The 15825-nt window shown below is 39.6% G+C and overlaps 1 protein-coding gene across 1 annotated transcript in view; it reads right to left on the bottom strand.

The window, feature by feature from the left end:
• galnt14 (UDP-N-acetyl-alpha-D-galactosamine:polypeptide N-acetylgalactosaminyltransferase 14 (GalNAc-T14)) overlaps window positions 1-15825 on the bottom strand; it is a 242583-nt gene that overhangs the window by 13656 nt on the left and 213102 nt on the right. Inside the window, exons 11-13 of the mRNA XM_041975516.1 lie at window positions 11852-11944; window positions 11422-11505; window positions 8751-8895 (exon numbers count right to left, since the gene is read on the bottom strand). Coding sequence (XP_041831450.1) covers window positions 8751-8895; window positions 11422-11505; window positions 11852-11944 — 322 coding nt within the window. The remainder of the gene's footprint in view (window positions 1-8750; window positions 8896-11421; window positions 11506-11851; window positions 11945-15825) is intronic.

The raw sequence follows: 15825 nt of genomic DNA, 5'->3' as shown, positions 1-15825 counted from the left end.
CCACACTGTGTCTACATGTCTCATTCCGGTTTGTATGAGCTTTAAAACATTTATGTGCAACTTTATTATTCCACTGAAAATTCCACGGAAGGTCACACACACACAGAAACATGCAGCAACACACTTTTTTTGAGGCAGGAAATGCTAATGAGTGGTTTTAGTTCAGAGTAACAGCTCCCTGATGTATCCGCCATCATAAGGGAAAAAGATGTGTTTAGAAAGAAAATAACAGCTTATAGGCGAGACGTGAGACAGACGCATACACAAAACGTGCAGCACGTCAGGGCTATAAAACGTTGTCATAAATTCAACCTGTCCGGTGTGTGTGTGTTTAAAAGTTGTCACGCACCCTCGTGACAGACAGCCGAAAGGTTACAGCAGAGAAACTTACTTGCAGATAAATTCACGTCCACAAAATCCTTTTACCCCCTAATTTTCATAACTTGATAACAACTATATCAACTACTTAATGTTCTTTAATCACTGCAGTATTCAGGTGTGTTTTGTGTTTAACTTCATATGAAAAAGCTAATGAGTTTGCATTTCCCCCCTTTGCATTCATCATTTATTCATCGTTCTGGACTCATTTGATGGCACAGTGACTTCTATCATGTATTTTCGGAGCCCAGCAGAATCTTGAGGATGAGAAACAATTTTACAACTTTCTCTTCTGGGACGCCGCCTGACGTTACAGCCAAGCTTGGCTTTACACACCACGTCACGCTAGCAAGCGGAGATAAACACACTGGCTGGAGAGATCTCACGGTACACGCAAGACGCAAGATGGATGCCAAATTAGCCTTCGATAGGGGCGCGTCACAGAAAATCTACACAAGTTCTGTAGTATGCCTCTACAGGACGGACCATCTGGCTCTACTTTACAGGTAAACACACAAAATAATGCTCAGAAGAGGTCATGACTTACTGGCTGAGTGCAAACTAATACAGAGGAGAGACAAAAGAGTGAATAAAAACAAACAAATGATAAAGATTTGCACTGAAACCAGTTTGTCTCCATTTTCAAAGTGACGCACTGGTTAAAATAATATAATAATCACACTGTGAGACTCAAATGATATAAAAGCAGCTTCATGTACAAACGGGTAATTAATTACTCCTGAACTTGGACAGCAGCCTGCAGTCAGGATTCTCATCCTCGTGATTTAGTGGGTAAAGGTCAAGAGGTACGCTGTAGAGTATGTTTTTACTCTACTCTAGGATTTCATTCGGGCCTGGGCTGGGCCAACGTCAGCCAGAGGGATAAAATGTTCTTCGACTGCCTGAATATTCCTCCAACTCCAGGAACAGTTGGGAGAAACTTTGGGAAACAGGGATGCCCGGTTTCCATTTTCTATGACAACCCCGATTAGGCTCAACACTTTAAGAAGATTAATGAATGAGTAATTAAGAAAAGATTTTCATTCATTTAATGTTTAGTGGCTTTCCAGCAGATCACTTTTGCTTAATAGTGATTAGGATATACTCGACTATTATGGCTCATTTAACTGAAAATAGACAAAGCATTATTAGAAGTGATTAGCAATATCATCCTACTGACTTGCTGATACCTTCATATGAAAAACAGTCGAGAGGACAGTAGGAGGTCTTGTTAAACCAGCTCTGTGTGACATTTTATCTTCAGCATCTCGGCGCTGCAGGGTTTATTCCACCGCATGACTGATTTATTGAAGTGCAGCAAACAGAATGACATAAGAGGTTAATTGGTCCTGTAGCTCAATACATCTTCTCTCTGCTGGAGCCATCCACAGCTCAGTCAGAGCGGATATTATATGCACATGTAAGATCCAGTCTTTACACAATCAAATCAGTAACCTCACTGCTTCAGCTGTCATGTAAACACCTCATCTGATCTACAAGTCTAGACTGATGCTAATCTGAGCGTCTCACTCGTTACTTCACATTTAAAATCTGTCTGTGTTTTTTCTGTATTTGCCATTATTGCATACAGGATAATTCCAGCAAATGTATTCATAGATATATGAATACAAGTTATAAAAACTTCAGAATAACTTTGTTCAGAAATATAGGGGCCGTCTCTACGATGCAAAATTGCAGCAAAACCGCAAAAGTATTTTAGCAAACCACCCTTTCATCCCCACGAAAACCAGGGATTAGCCTCCATGAACCTGACCATGTCTGAAGCCAGGTACCAAAGTGGAGAGGTTTGAGTCCTCTACCGTCTGCAGTACTGTGTGGACAGCGAAGCCGCACAACTGGAGGATATGACGTCAATGTGATGAACACCCTCCGATTCCCAGTCCACCCTTCCTCAAGTTTTTCATGCCTTGTAGTCCAGATTTTTTAAAGAAGAAGCTCGACTTCTTCATTAGTCCAAAGAAACGTTTCTTTTTCGCCTCGCAGTGAATCCTCAGCTATCTTCTCTTCTCTGCTTCCGATGTGAACTTCCTGAAACACGCAGTGAGCCTTTACCTGCGCTGTTTTGCTCTTGCTTTGGAGTGTTACTCTTTAGCACCTCCCACAGCCTGTAGTAGGTACTACAGCGGTGTGGTGGGGATGTCGAAGCCTTTCTCCTAGTTTTCGCCACCATTTTCACAGGTCAACGATGCTCAATGTTGACATAGCCTTAGACTATCTGTGCAGGGCCGGCCTGAGCCTTTATGGGGCCTCAAGCAGCCCCCGCGTCTTCATCATTTCATGGGCTGTAAATATAACTCATCCATTCATTTGCATTATTTGTAGTTGGCTTACATTATAATGATGTCACTTTGGGAATATTTTTAACCTTCATCGTGTCATAAATAAAAAAAAATGGACTAGTATTAATTTGCACTTCAGGCGTACTGAACTTATATTTGAAAGATGGAGAAAACATCAGCAAACAAGTCAAGACACTTTAAGAGTTAACAAAAATGTGCAAAAATCCAATCTTCTGTGACAAAATAGTTGTAGCCAGCTTGACTTCTTACATTGGTGAACCTAAAAAATGTTAGAACACTCTGCTGCATAAAAAAACTGCACTCATACTAATAATTATATTATTTTATTTAAATCATTCAGTGATATAATTGCATTTTTCCTAATTATTTATCTATATTTTTATTTTAATTATTAAGATATTGTGATGTTTCAAGTACATTTAAGGGGCCTACTAGTGGTGTGTGGGGGCCCCAAGCAGCACTTACTCTGCCTATGCTTTGGGCTGACACATTGTTTTAAATTGTTGTTTGCAGTCATGAGGGTTTTACTTTATCATTTGTTAAGGAGAAAATGAAATTAAATTCCAGCAGCACAGCTAAATGTGAAGCAGTGACGAGTAGCTGCAACCCGAGGTCTGCCTGAAGCAGATTTCTTCCTTTATTCAGAATTAGGAGCTGCAGGTAAACACACTCTGGTTGCTCAGAAAACATGAAACAGGTCAGTGTGCAGATGAAGTCTGCGTGCTCAGCAGAAATGCTCAATAAGAGGTTAAAAGCAAAACGCACTTGGGCTGAAAATAACGATGACAGCTGCAGCTCTGTGTGCAAAGCCGCGAGTCGAAACTCCATTTTTCTAGTTAAAAAAAGGCGGCTAATCTGCCTCCTGTTAATGCACCCATTCACAGCCTGTTTATTCATTACATCTAAAGTCACTAATGTTCGGAGTGATGCTTTTGTGGCTCATACTCACATTTCATGCTGTAATATACAGCCATCCACCTTCAATTGAATGCAGCAGTATAATGCATTTGTGTCCCAGATGACTGGCATTGCGAGTGTTCTGCGCTGCTGCAGGATTACAAATTGGTCTCTTTGCTCCGTCTATTGATTTTTACCAGTATGAGAAATGCTTCTTATTCTGAAGGAATGAAGCTGGAATCTTCACGTTAGCAGAGGATCCTTCTGCTCACTTACACGTGTTTGCATGTCTTATATTCCACATTACTATCACCACATTTTCTTTATTTTAGGATGCTTTAACAAAAAGAAGAGCTGATTCCCCAGCTCACATTACTGACTCCGTTAAAAGGTGACCACCTCCTTTCAATAATCTTTTCTATCGATATTTTTCCCCATCAGTCATTAACGTAGCTTTAACTGTTTGAGTGTTGGGATTTTTTAACTTTGGTCCAAATGTCTTTAGTTTTAAGTGTAAAATACTGGTCTCAAAGAAATGTATGTCTATCATCCTGGACAGACAGAGGTAAGTCCTGGAAATGTCCTCAAAACTTGTAACTTTTGTTTATGATATTTTATATGCTGCTTTTCATGCCACTGCACATGACAATTAGCATCTTACTAAATCCGGCATATCTATGTAAACACGTTCTACGTTTATCACTGCGCTGGCCCATTTAAATAAATTAATAAAAAATGAATAAATACAAAACACAAACCTGGGACTTTAGGACCTCCTCGGTTTGGAAACATCTCACTTTGTCAATGATGCCGGTTTGCAGTGGATTTCTACATCAAGCTCAGAGGAGAATTATTCAGGCTCCTCATCTTCATCTCCACCCAACGTCAGCTCTAAATCATGCTGCATTGCTTCTAATTCTCCCCCAGCTTGAAGTTAGAAATTAATGGTTATAAAAAGTAACTTTGGTTAAAGTAGCCTGCAAAGCAACTGTTCTTTAAAGGTCCCATATTATACACTTTATTCCCAATCTGAGACCATTCATTAATATCTAAATGAAATATTTCCGCCATGGTATGGACAAATCGACCCTCAGTTTGAGTGCAGCGGCTTCTCTTCACCTCCCTCTTTTTAGCAGCTTCAGAAATGTGCCGTTTATGGTGGGCGGAACCCTGGTGGAGCAGCTCAGCTGTTGGCTCCGCCCATCGCATCGCCCGTCATGAGGTGATTGACAGGTTAATATATTTTCAAGCTATCAGACTAATAAGGCCGAAACGATAAAATAACTGCCAGCTCTTACCTCTCCAGCTGTGTCACGGACAGTTGGTATTGAACCTGGCTTCAGCTTCAAACGGTTGGCGAAGCCTGCTTTCCATGCCCCCATGTTGTGGAAACAGTCCTCTTTGAAATGCTGGCCACAGACATGCAAAACCTTTGGAAGTTTTCCGGGTACATTTCCTCCAAAAATAAAATTAATCCACTCAGTCCTCGTGGGTTCAGTGGATGGAAGTAAAAAAACGTTTTCGTGTTCATTTATGCAGCCACAAACAGAACAGTGCTTCTGTCGCTTAGCCATGTCCGCTAACGAGGGTTGCCGAAGAGGGAAAAACACTGGGCGCTAGGTGATTTTTAGAGGGCGGGCTTTGAGAGCCGGTAGACGGGTCCATCGCTCTGTGGGGAGTGGTTATTGTCCCTTATGATGTCATAACGTACACGCTTTCAAACAAGCTCATTTCAGCGCTTACTTCCCTAGAGGTGGAGCAGGGGGGAGAGAGAGCGCCTGAAAGAGTTTCACACTTACGGGTCTCCTACACATGCGGGGGGACCAGTATGACTGTTCCAAAACCATTAAAAAGTGAATTTTGCATAATATGGGACCTTTAAAAAATACACAAAAAGAGGAATAAAAAGTCATGGTTTAAAGAACCAATACATTATTTTTGGCTGGATTATCAACGTTCCTGCTAAGTAGTGAATGACTTCGACCTTCTTATCATTGGTGATACGTTTTTAAAAGCCTAGTTCAACACATGACTCGCAACTCGACTTGTACCTAAAAACTAAACAAGAAAAATCAGCGTTCAGTTTTTAGGCTTTTAATCTTTAAATCCAAATCTAAGTTTCTTTTGTTAAAATCAGGTCTGAAAACTCTTATTTCCACAGCTTAATTCTTCTATTTTAAATGTTCATTTTAATGTTGCTGTTAATGTTTCATGTAAAGCATTTAGAGTGGTCTTATACATGAAATCTGCTATACAAATCTAAAATGAGGCTCATTAGCAACTTTTCAAACTACAGAAGAAGCAAAAGTAAGTATTTTAAAATAAACTTGCAGCTCAGTGTTTCTGAAAGTTTGGTTTATGGAAGCCGGAGTTTGGTTTGCTGTCTGCTACTGAGAGCTCTCACTCAGGGTAATAATGTGCCTCAAGTGTTATTGAGTTTAACTTGTGTCCAGGTTTGCATGTCAGCTGGAAGCTGGTGGCCAAATCTCTAATAAAAACAAAGCTGAACCAAACTGAAGTTTTATCCTTCAGCTGCAATGATCAATGCTGTAAATTCATGTTTAACTGTGTTATTTTGACCAAACCGTGTCACATACGTGTAATTAAGACCTCAGCAAAATGTGTCAACTTGTGGAGAAAATGTAAACTTTCAGATGATTTTGTAATAATTTCTTTTCTTTTACTTTTGCTTCAGAAACTCAATACTTTTTCTAAAAACAAGTTAATTTACAGTAAGCGAACAGATTTGACCTGTTGTTCATTTTCTGGTGAGAAAGTGTTAACAACATGTGGCTTTAATCATTATGAGTTAGAAATGATGACCAAACCTATTTATAAAAACACGCAGAAAGCTACTTTTCCTCTAATACGGGTTCTTCTTTTAATTTGCAAACTCCAGGAGAATTATTTATTTATTTTTTATTCACTTTTTAAAGTGACAGATGAGTTAAGTGAATTACATATTAGTTCAGAAACAGTTTCACCTGGAGTCACAAACAGGAATAAGACATCCAAGTTTTCACTGCAGCTTAGAGATTTGAACCAGCAACCTTTCAGTCATGAGCCTGCTTCTGCAGCCTTTGGGCCTTTGAGCTGCTGACATGTTTGCTTTCTGTGAGCAGACTCGTTAGTGCGAATCGTAGCCTCCACACTCGCTCTAAACATGGAATAACAAGCATCCTATGGGTGTTAATTATAGCTGAGAGGGAAGTGAACACACATACACACACAGGCGGTTTGGTGTGTTGCTGCGCTCAGTAAGAAATGAAAACACGTTCAGCACACACACAAAAGTGTGTTCAGAAACATCATTCCATCATTGCTGATGGATACCAGATTTAATATATTAATTAATATGTTAAATAAATATATTAATTAATAAATATATTTTCACCTGAATCCAGCATGCTGTAGTGAAGGGATAAATGAAGGCAGAGGAGTTTATTTCAGTAAGAAATACAGACATTCAGCAACACAGAGGATCGCTCTCTTAAGCCAGACCCCTGTCAGACTTGTCCCGTCAAGCCCTCTGCACACAAAGAGGAGGACCCACCTTTTTCCTGCGGTGACAATCACAGGCTGCATTTTACACGCTGGCTCAGCCAGGTTCCCCACAGATTGGCTGAGAGCCTATTCAGTCACCAGCTGACTAGTACTACTTGAAAATAAAATACCATTGCAAAATAAAAACAAGAAAATAACATAATTACTTCAGCAGGGAAACTTGTGCAACCACATCAGGAGGCATCCTCCACCCAGAAGCCAGTGCTGGAAGTGCTGGTAGCGAGGCAGCACCTGCTGCTGCTGACCTGAAAATCTACAGGTAATTATCTGAAGTTTGGATTTACCTGCATGGAGACGGATGGCCTTGAATTACCAGTGTGTGCTAAATGTACTGCACTAGGTTTAGAGAGTGGACTGGTAAAAGGTGTGTCTCCACAACAGGTCTGGATGCACTGCTGCTACACAGGATGTCACTTGTCACCACAGACTCGAGCACTGAACTGTCAGATGTAATGGGCTCGGTCATGAAAGTGTTAACCACTCTGAGGTTTGATGGTTTTCATGTGGAACAGTATTGTCATGTCTGCTGGAATTATACACGTCTGTGTGGAAGTTTTACCTCTCCATAAGCTCACAGACAACGTCTCTGTTACAGACTCTAGCTCTAAACTATCAACTCCACATGGAGGGAAATGTTTCCACATCTCAAGTGTTTCCTTTAACAAGCCACAAAGCCCTCTCATGAATGTACGGGGGGGGGGGGGGGGGGGGGGAGTTTAAAGCCATAACTACATGCAATGCTTCTAATCTTGTCACATCTGTACTTTCATTTCTGAGTTTTTTAGTCGATGGCACACTTTACTAAACCATTTTATAACTTCCTGGTTTGGTTAGGCAACAATGTTACCTGGTTACAGTTTAAAAATGTCAAGTTTAGGACTAAAACTTTTTCTTTGCATTAATTTATCTGCACTGTTTATAATATTGGTTGTACTTACAGGTTGTTGCATGAACAAGATCTATATGGAGTCTTTTGGGAGGAGGATTTTCTATCTGTGATGCAGAACCACTGAACGTAATCAACAAAAACAACAAAAACAAGGTATTTTACATAAATAAATTAGTTAAATAACAGATTTAATTAACTGGTCTGTGAGAGAGAAGCTTTATGCTACACACATTTAGTATGTCCTTCCCAGCTGCAGTATGTTTACAAGGAAGTTAAAATGAATTCATTCTTAGAAAATTCCTGATTTAGTTTTTTTTTTGTTTGTTTTGTTTTTGTCTTTGTTCATTTATGTAAAAAAATTGTTCATGCTTATCAATTTGATTAATGAAAAACATGCACTCTCAACAATTTGGTTGCAAATTATTCTTTGGGTTTCATGGATGCTCTGAAGAATATTTGGAAAAAAAAGGAGCAAAATAAAAAACACAGAACTAAAAAAGTTATGGGAAGATAAAGACTTGGATTTTTGCAATGTTTCATGAACTTATTGTAGTTTCTTTACTATCAGAAGTGTTAGATGAGTCGGTAAGGAATGGACTACTGATAAAATATACATAAATGAAAAACTTATATTTATTTAATTATTTATTTAGTATGTTTCCCTACCAGCTGGCAACATGAGGATGTGATGACTAACCTACCTGGTTGATTGCAGGGACCCCTTCTGTTCCTATGCAGGGGGCCAATGTGAGGACGGGCAGGTCCTGGCCCTCCACCCGGCGAGACTCCAGACAGTTCTGCCTCTGCTTGATTACCCCCGACTGAGAGTCGGAGTCATCTGGGACCCTGAGGAAGGAGATAGAAGTTGTATATTAGACATATACATCCTGAAGTTTTGTAGAAAAATATTTTATTCATCAGCTGACATTTTTGCCTTTGTGAAACATACATACATAATAAAGATTTTTTATTCTACTAACTGCAGACTTGTATGTAAGATATTTGTTTTTAAGGCATCTTAAGCACTTTATCCATTATTCATCCACTCCCCTTTCACTATTAGTGGTGGTATGCTACATGTGTAGCCACAGCTGCACTGGACTGATGGAAACATGGTGTCCAATTAACACCTACAGCCTCTCCAACCACCACCACCAAACATTTATGCTTCGGCGATGTTCACACTGGAGGCAAGGAGGGTGAAGTATCACCTTTTGGTTGTTGGATGAGCTGCTCGACCACCTGAGCTCCCAGCCACTGCTGCCCAAATTATATTTATATATAATTAGGACAAAATAAGAAAAGGTAAATCTATCCAGTGTTATTTGAAAAATCTGGTCTTCATTTTTAAATTTATAATGAGCTGAGTTTAGATGAGAGACATTTATGTTATTACCTACGTCACCATTGTTAATGTGACCGTGATTTATCAGCAGGTGGGAAAAAAGACACCTGTAACAAATCTGCTGAAGGCTGTGACTATAAAGTCACTATTGTCAAAGTTTCCTCATCATTCTCTTTGATAAACTTTCTTTGTATTTCTAGTTCATTTCTGAGCTACGGTTTAAACTCGGGCCTAAGTCCTGCAGCATTAATTCGATCTGCTATCTCTCTGTTTTAATAACCCGTTAAAGGTTATTCTGCGTTTTTAGGGTCAGGTCTGTCGTCCCCTGAGAGCAAGCCTGTTAATTCCATTCTTGGGGATTAACAGCAGCCTCCAGTGGATAAATGGGTCTTTAAGATTATGTGTGTGGAAGTGTGTGTGAAGGCAAGAGGAAGTCTTTATGGGTTTAAAAGGTATCTGTAATGGCAGGTTTGTATGCTCATATGTTATGTGGATTTTGTGTGTGTGTGTGTATATATATATATATATATATATATATATATATATATATATATATAGAGAGAGAGAGAGAGAGAGAGAGAGAGAGAGAGAGAGAGAGAGAGAGAGTCTAGTTCCTGGGCTTTATGTTATGAACTGTGATTGTGTGTTTGTGTGTGTGCCGTTTGCAGATAGGGCACCAAGTCTGAGCGAGCCAGGACCCTTGGGAGCTTACCCAATCAGGACAAAGGGAGAGATTTCACACACAAAGGCAGTGAATTAGGTGTTCAATAAGGCAAAATGAAGTGTGTGAGGCTGAAGGTCTGCATCCAGTCATTGGAATTAAAGATTTTATATTTTATTTAAACCAGGAAACAGAATTAAACCAAGCCATGTGCATTCCCAGACTGTTTTCTATGCAACTCTTCTACATGTGACAGGGCTCCCTGTTCAGCTGAATGAGGATTGTGGTGAAGAATAAACTTTGCCAGACAGAATTTGTTTCATTCCAACCACCTATCTGGCAGCAATGACTTGCAGCAATCATTTTCTGTATGACGTGATCAGTCTCTCATCATCGTAGATGAATATTGGTCTGTTCACCTTTTAAGTTGCTTCTGTTTATTGAAGTTTGCAGCACTGGCTCTCTTTAAGTTTCCAAACATCTCCATTTTGGTCTGGTTTGTCGAAAAGACATTGTTCCAGAAATCTTGAAGTTTGCTCAGATGCAGCTTTGCAAACCGAAGCCGTGTTAGAGAGATGAGGCTTTTTCATTCTACTTGTAGTGTCATGAACTTTAACATTTAAGATGCTAACTGAGGCCTGTGGAGTCAGAGATGTAGTTTCTCTGAGCACTGCAGGGTTTGACCTCGGGCTGAACTCACATCCACTCTGTATGTTCTCACCGTTGGACGATGGAAAAGTCTTAAAACTTTTCCCAGCAATAGCTGCATCTTTAGGATTTTTGCTGATGTCTTTCTTTTTGTTTACACACCTGAATGTTGCTTTTATTGAAGCACTCACACATGATGTTTAATGACAAGCATCAGCAGCTGGATGTTAATGACCTTTCACCTCTAATGGAAGCAAACACTTATCATTATTACTATTATTACATTTTAACCCCATATTTTCCATATCTTTTAATTTTTTATTTTTTACCAGATAATTGTGTATTATGTCAATATTTTTGCATCATGGTTATTTAGTTATAATGACACAGTAACTTATTTTTCTCATTCTTTAGTAACTGTTTAACACTAGGATTTCCTGGTCTGGGATCAATAAAGTATTTCAGATTTCTTTTCTTCTGATTCCAGTTCATAGAGATTCTTCTTTTGGTTCTTCTTATAATTGTGATTCTCCTCATCATCACTTTCACCAAGATGATTATCTCTTTGTTTTACAACTTAAAAATGATCAAACAAAACAAAACTCAGTACTAGGCATCAGCTTGAAGGTGTCAGCAGAAGATTTCCCTACACCAACGAGTCTGGAAACACACCTACACACACACACACACACACACACACACACAGGTTCTCTCTTACTTGAGCTCTGGGTAGACGTTGTCCAAGTACCACTTAAACGATTTGCAGTTGAGCTTTTTCCGAAGTTCCACTCTGCTTTGAATGCTGCCGACACAAAAACAACCAGCAGTCAGTCTGACAGCTGAGATTTTCTCCGATGGAGAGGCAGTCGTCGTAAAACTGGCACTGATAATGAAAATTGAAGACATGGCTTGACCAGTAACGAGGCTGAATGATGTGGAAATGTCAGCGTTCACATGAGTCACACAGATAAACTGACATTTAAGGCTGTGGTTTTCTGTCTGCTCCTGCTGTAACTGTAAATGTTTTCTACACAATCACATCCAACCTGGCGTAAAAACATGGGTGTGAGACAGTAAATCGTTTACTTTAGGATGAGGACTTAAACATAAACTTAAGCTTAAAGTGTTCGGCTGCTGTGTGTTCTTACTCTCCGTAGGATTTGCCTCTTGCTGCTGGACGTGCCGAGTAATAAAAGAGACGGAAGTCGTCCATCCACACCTCGGCTGTACGCCGCGTGTTCCTGTTGAAACATACACAAACACACTTTTAATGCAGTTCGGTTTTAGTTTCCTACAATTCTTGTAGGAATAGAGGCTATTTCTGTGTAAAAACAAAAGTTGTAGCTAGACTGAAAACAAAGAAACTGCTGTGCCATGTATTCAGTAATGGCCAGCAGTCGCTAAGGAAGACGTGCAATGGTGTAGAAGTTTATGGAAAATGACTTTTTGCTGCTTAATCTGTGACAGCAAACATCAGTTATAAGACTGAGCTTTGAATTCACTGCTGAGTGAAGCATCATTTACTGCCAGCAAAAAACTGGTCCAAGTCTAAACTTGGACCAGATTTTCTAAACTGACAAGAGATGCCATCATATCTCATTTATTTGTAGAGCACAGGGATCACCAACTCTGGACCTCTTAGCCCAGAGTCCTGCAGCTTTTAGGTGTTTCCCTGTTGCAACACAGCTGGTTCAAATGAAATAGTTCTCGAACAGCATGTTGTTAAGTTTTGCACCAGCCTCTCAATGAGCCATTCATTTGAGTCAGGTGTGTTGCAGGAGGTAAACATCTACAATCGGCAGGACAGTGGCCCAGCAGGTCTGGAGTTGGCAGTATGGCACACTTAAAAAATAACCAAAGTGCTGCTAAACATTTTCAGAAGCAAAGGCAATAACAATGAAATATTTACAAAACAGTTTTTAGTAAAGAAATAAAAGTAAATAGGTTTTAATGTGGCTTTGCAGATATTTATGGAGGTTGAGTCTTTGATTGAGATATATAGATTTTTCCAAAAAATGTACCATGAAGCTACAACTTTACAAGCTTAAAAACATTTAAAAAAATCTTGAACTGTATAAAATATTTAACTGGAAGCCGGTTACAGTGACATCAGGACCGGAGAGATGGTGGCTCTCTCCTTTGTTCCAGTTTTGAATCTAGCTGCAGCAGAAATACCGAAGTAAAGGAACTTACAGACATCGAGCCATGAGGATATAAAGCCTGTGGCAATGGATTTCAAGTTTTTTAAAAAGAGGAATGGATTAATTTAGTAACTTTCCTTGACTAAAAGAAACATGATTTGACTACAGAGTTGATGTGATCATCAAATGCTACTTTTGAGCAAAATCGACCTCAAGATTCCTAAAAGAGTAACCGAATGACTGGCTGTTTGCGTAACGACAATAAGTTAACCAATAAGTTTCCAGCGTGCAGACGGCAATGCAAACACTGATTTTGCTAAACTATAATTACAATATTACAATACAATTATAAAACACTGTTTTGCAGTGTGTACTATTATACACCACTGTATTTTATTATATTATTGTTATTCTACAGGGTTGTTGCCATGGGGATGGCAGTTGTCTGCGTGGTTGCAGGGTCCTGCACTGCAGCCCTATGGTTGTGGTATTTATTATGAAGCAAGGTATGAAGGCATGAAAGTATAAAGCGGACCACTCCAGAGTAGAGCCCTGAATGCTGACCAGGGGGGTGTAAATGATTTAAAAGAACGCCATGATCCACAGAGTCAAATCCAAAAGAATCAAAACAGCACATGTTCCAGAGTCTGGTGCCATGAGGTGATCTGGAATCTCCAACTGGGAGCTTTTGTACAACACAAGTTGCACTAAATGGACACAGCATAATTTCAGTAGCTGGGATGTGACTGTCCACATTTTCCAGCATGGTCAGTCCTCAGCTAACTGTATCTATTCAGCCTATGCAGAGAGCTAAACACATATGGCTTCAGTAAGCACTCAGGAGACGTCCCACAATCTTCATAGTAAAACTGTAATACAGGAAAAGGAATTAAAAGTATCAGTCTCTATACATGAAAACAACATTGAACATAAAATTATTAATCTAAAATGATCATTTTAGCCACTGTGGACACAACATGTAACTAAAATTAGTATATACCTTAAAAAGGTAAATTTTCAGAATAATTAAAGAACAAATTACTTTCAACTGTCATATAACCAACTTAAAATGCTAAATACAACGACAGAACATAATGACAGAAATTATCTTAGGGGCAGAACAGTCAGTGAGAGCAAAGGAACAGAACGATGAAACAAGAAACAAACTGTTCCTGTGTCCCTGGAAAAGTACAAACTCATCATTATCTGCAGGTCTGCTCGTTTGCAACTTTATTTTATGTGCTTTAATTTGTGCTCCTGGTCGGCTGTTTTGGTCATTACTGAAGCAAGCCGGCTGTGGCTGTTGGTGCAAATTGGGGCTGTTTGAAGATCTTCCCTGCAGAACTTGATATTCTCATTGGCTCCATTAATTCTTTGCCACTACATTTAATATTTGTGTGAAAGTAAAGAGCAAATTTGGGGCATTTATCTCTGGTTATATGTCAAATGTAATAGAATGGGAGTCTCCCCTGTGTGTAGTTTATGCAGTTCTCACTCAGATCCAATGTTCATTACTTGCTGATGGCTCAGTCTTTGAAGATGAAGCCACAAAAAAACTTTATTTAATACAAAAACAAATGTGAAGGAAAGGCTGAAATATTTTTTTAGATCAGTACTCTTCTTCATGAGGCTCCCACTGCTCACCTGCCACTTGCAAACACGCAACTTAACATTGAATATGGCCAGATGAGCTTATGATGGTCCTATCACACCTGGTTTTGCATGCAGTCACAGCTGTCTCCTCATTCACTGTACCCTATCCACACAGGCTATGCAGAGATAGAGCTCATGATGTGGAGCCACTGTTTGAACCACAGCTGATCTCAGTAATCTATTAGTGACTGGGATGTTTTCTGTTTGCATGAGATTGGATTTTAATGTACATAAGCATGTTTATACCTGCTGTAAATCACGTCTTATAAGTTAATTTCTGTTCAACTCATTGCACTGTATTCACCCACGCTGCTCTGACAGTGGAGCACATTTTCTCTGCCTCTTATCCCCATTTACCCCCTTTTGTCTCAATCTCTTTTCCCTCTCTGTAGTAATTAGCTATTAGCCGAGTTTCTGTGAGCTGTGAATGATCTCATTGAAATGAGAGAAACCCTCCATTATAAGCGTTCTACACACCGACTGTGGCAGTTTAATGGAAAGGGAAGCGGAAGAGGACGTGCAAGGCTTGTGGGCGTATAAACATAAATATATGTCACATGCAGGCTTATAATTAAAACCTCTAATTGGGCACACACTTACTTACAAAGACAAGGTCACAGCAGCAGGCCACGATGGAGGAGGAAACAGGGTAAACTTTGTAATGAAATTATTAAGCAGTCCCTTTATTTTTTTTTTTTTTGTAAAGCAGATTCATAAATCTTGACTGCCAACGCAGAAACATCCTGCTAATTAACCAGCAGAGCAGCACACGAGCAGACAACAGCAGCTTTGTTTGGGAGAGTGCAGCTGATCACAAACATCTTAATACCAACAGAAGTCATCATCCTACACGTACAACAGATGTTGCCTCGGTAACAGCCAAAAGGGAGCAAAATGAGCAACTAAAAGACATGCTGAATGTAAACATCTCAGTCCTGCTGTGAGTTAGATGGTGGACACAAAACAATAAGCTTTTATGAGCCGTTTGGGTGAAGCTGAGCTCCAAAGTGCCGTTCAGGAGCAGGCGAGCCCATTCGGGAACTGAATCCTCCATCCCGGTATCTTTGGGGCCACATCACAAAGAGGAGTGTTAACGCTTTGTTCACATACTGAAGTTAATGAACTACTGAGGTGTCAAAGGAATAATCTGTCAGATAAATCAGGCGTGATGCTGCGAAAGACTGCTTCAATTACATGTTGATAAACTCACTCCTCTTCTACTTCACTTCTCCATCTTCGGTTTTCCCCAAGATACATTTCAAAACAAGTCAAGACTTTAGCTTGGCCTTAAATTTTATAATAGAAGCTTTATCTTACCCAATTACCTA

This window comes from Melanotaenia boesemani, chromosome 22 (genome assembly GCF_017639745.1).
Source record: "Melanotaenia boesemani isolate fMelBoe1 chromosome 22, fMelBoe1.pri, whole genome shotgun sequence".
NCBI classification, from domain to species: domain Eukaryota; kingdom Metazoa; phylum Chordata; class Actinopteri; order Atheriniformes; family Melanotaeniidae; genus Melanotaenia; species Melanotaenia boesemani.
The sequence above is the reverse complement of the archived record's forward strand: the minus strand, read 5'-3'. Positions and strand labels throughout refer to the sequence as shown.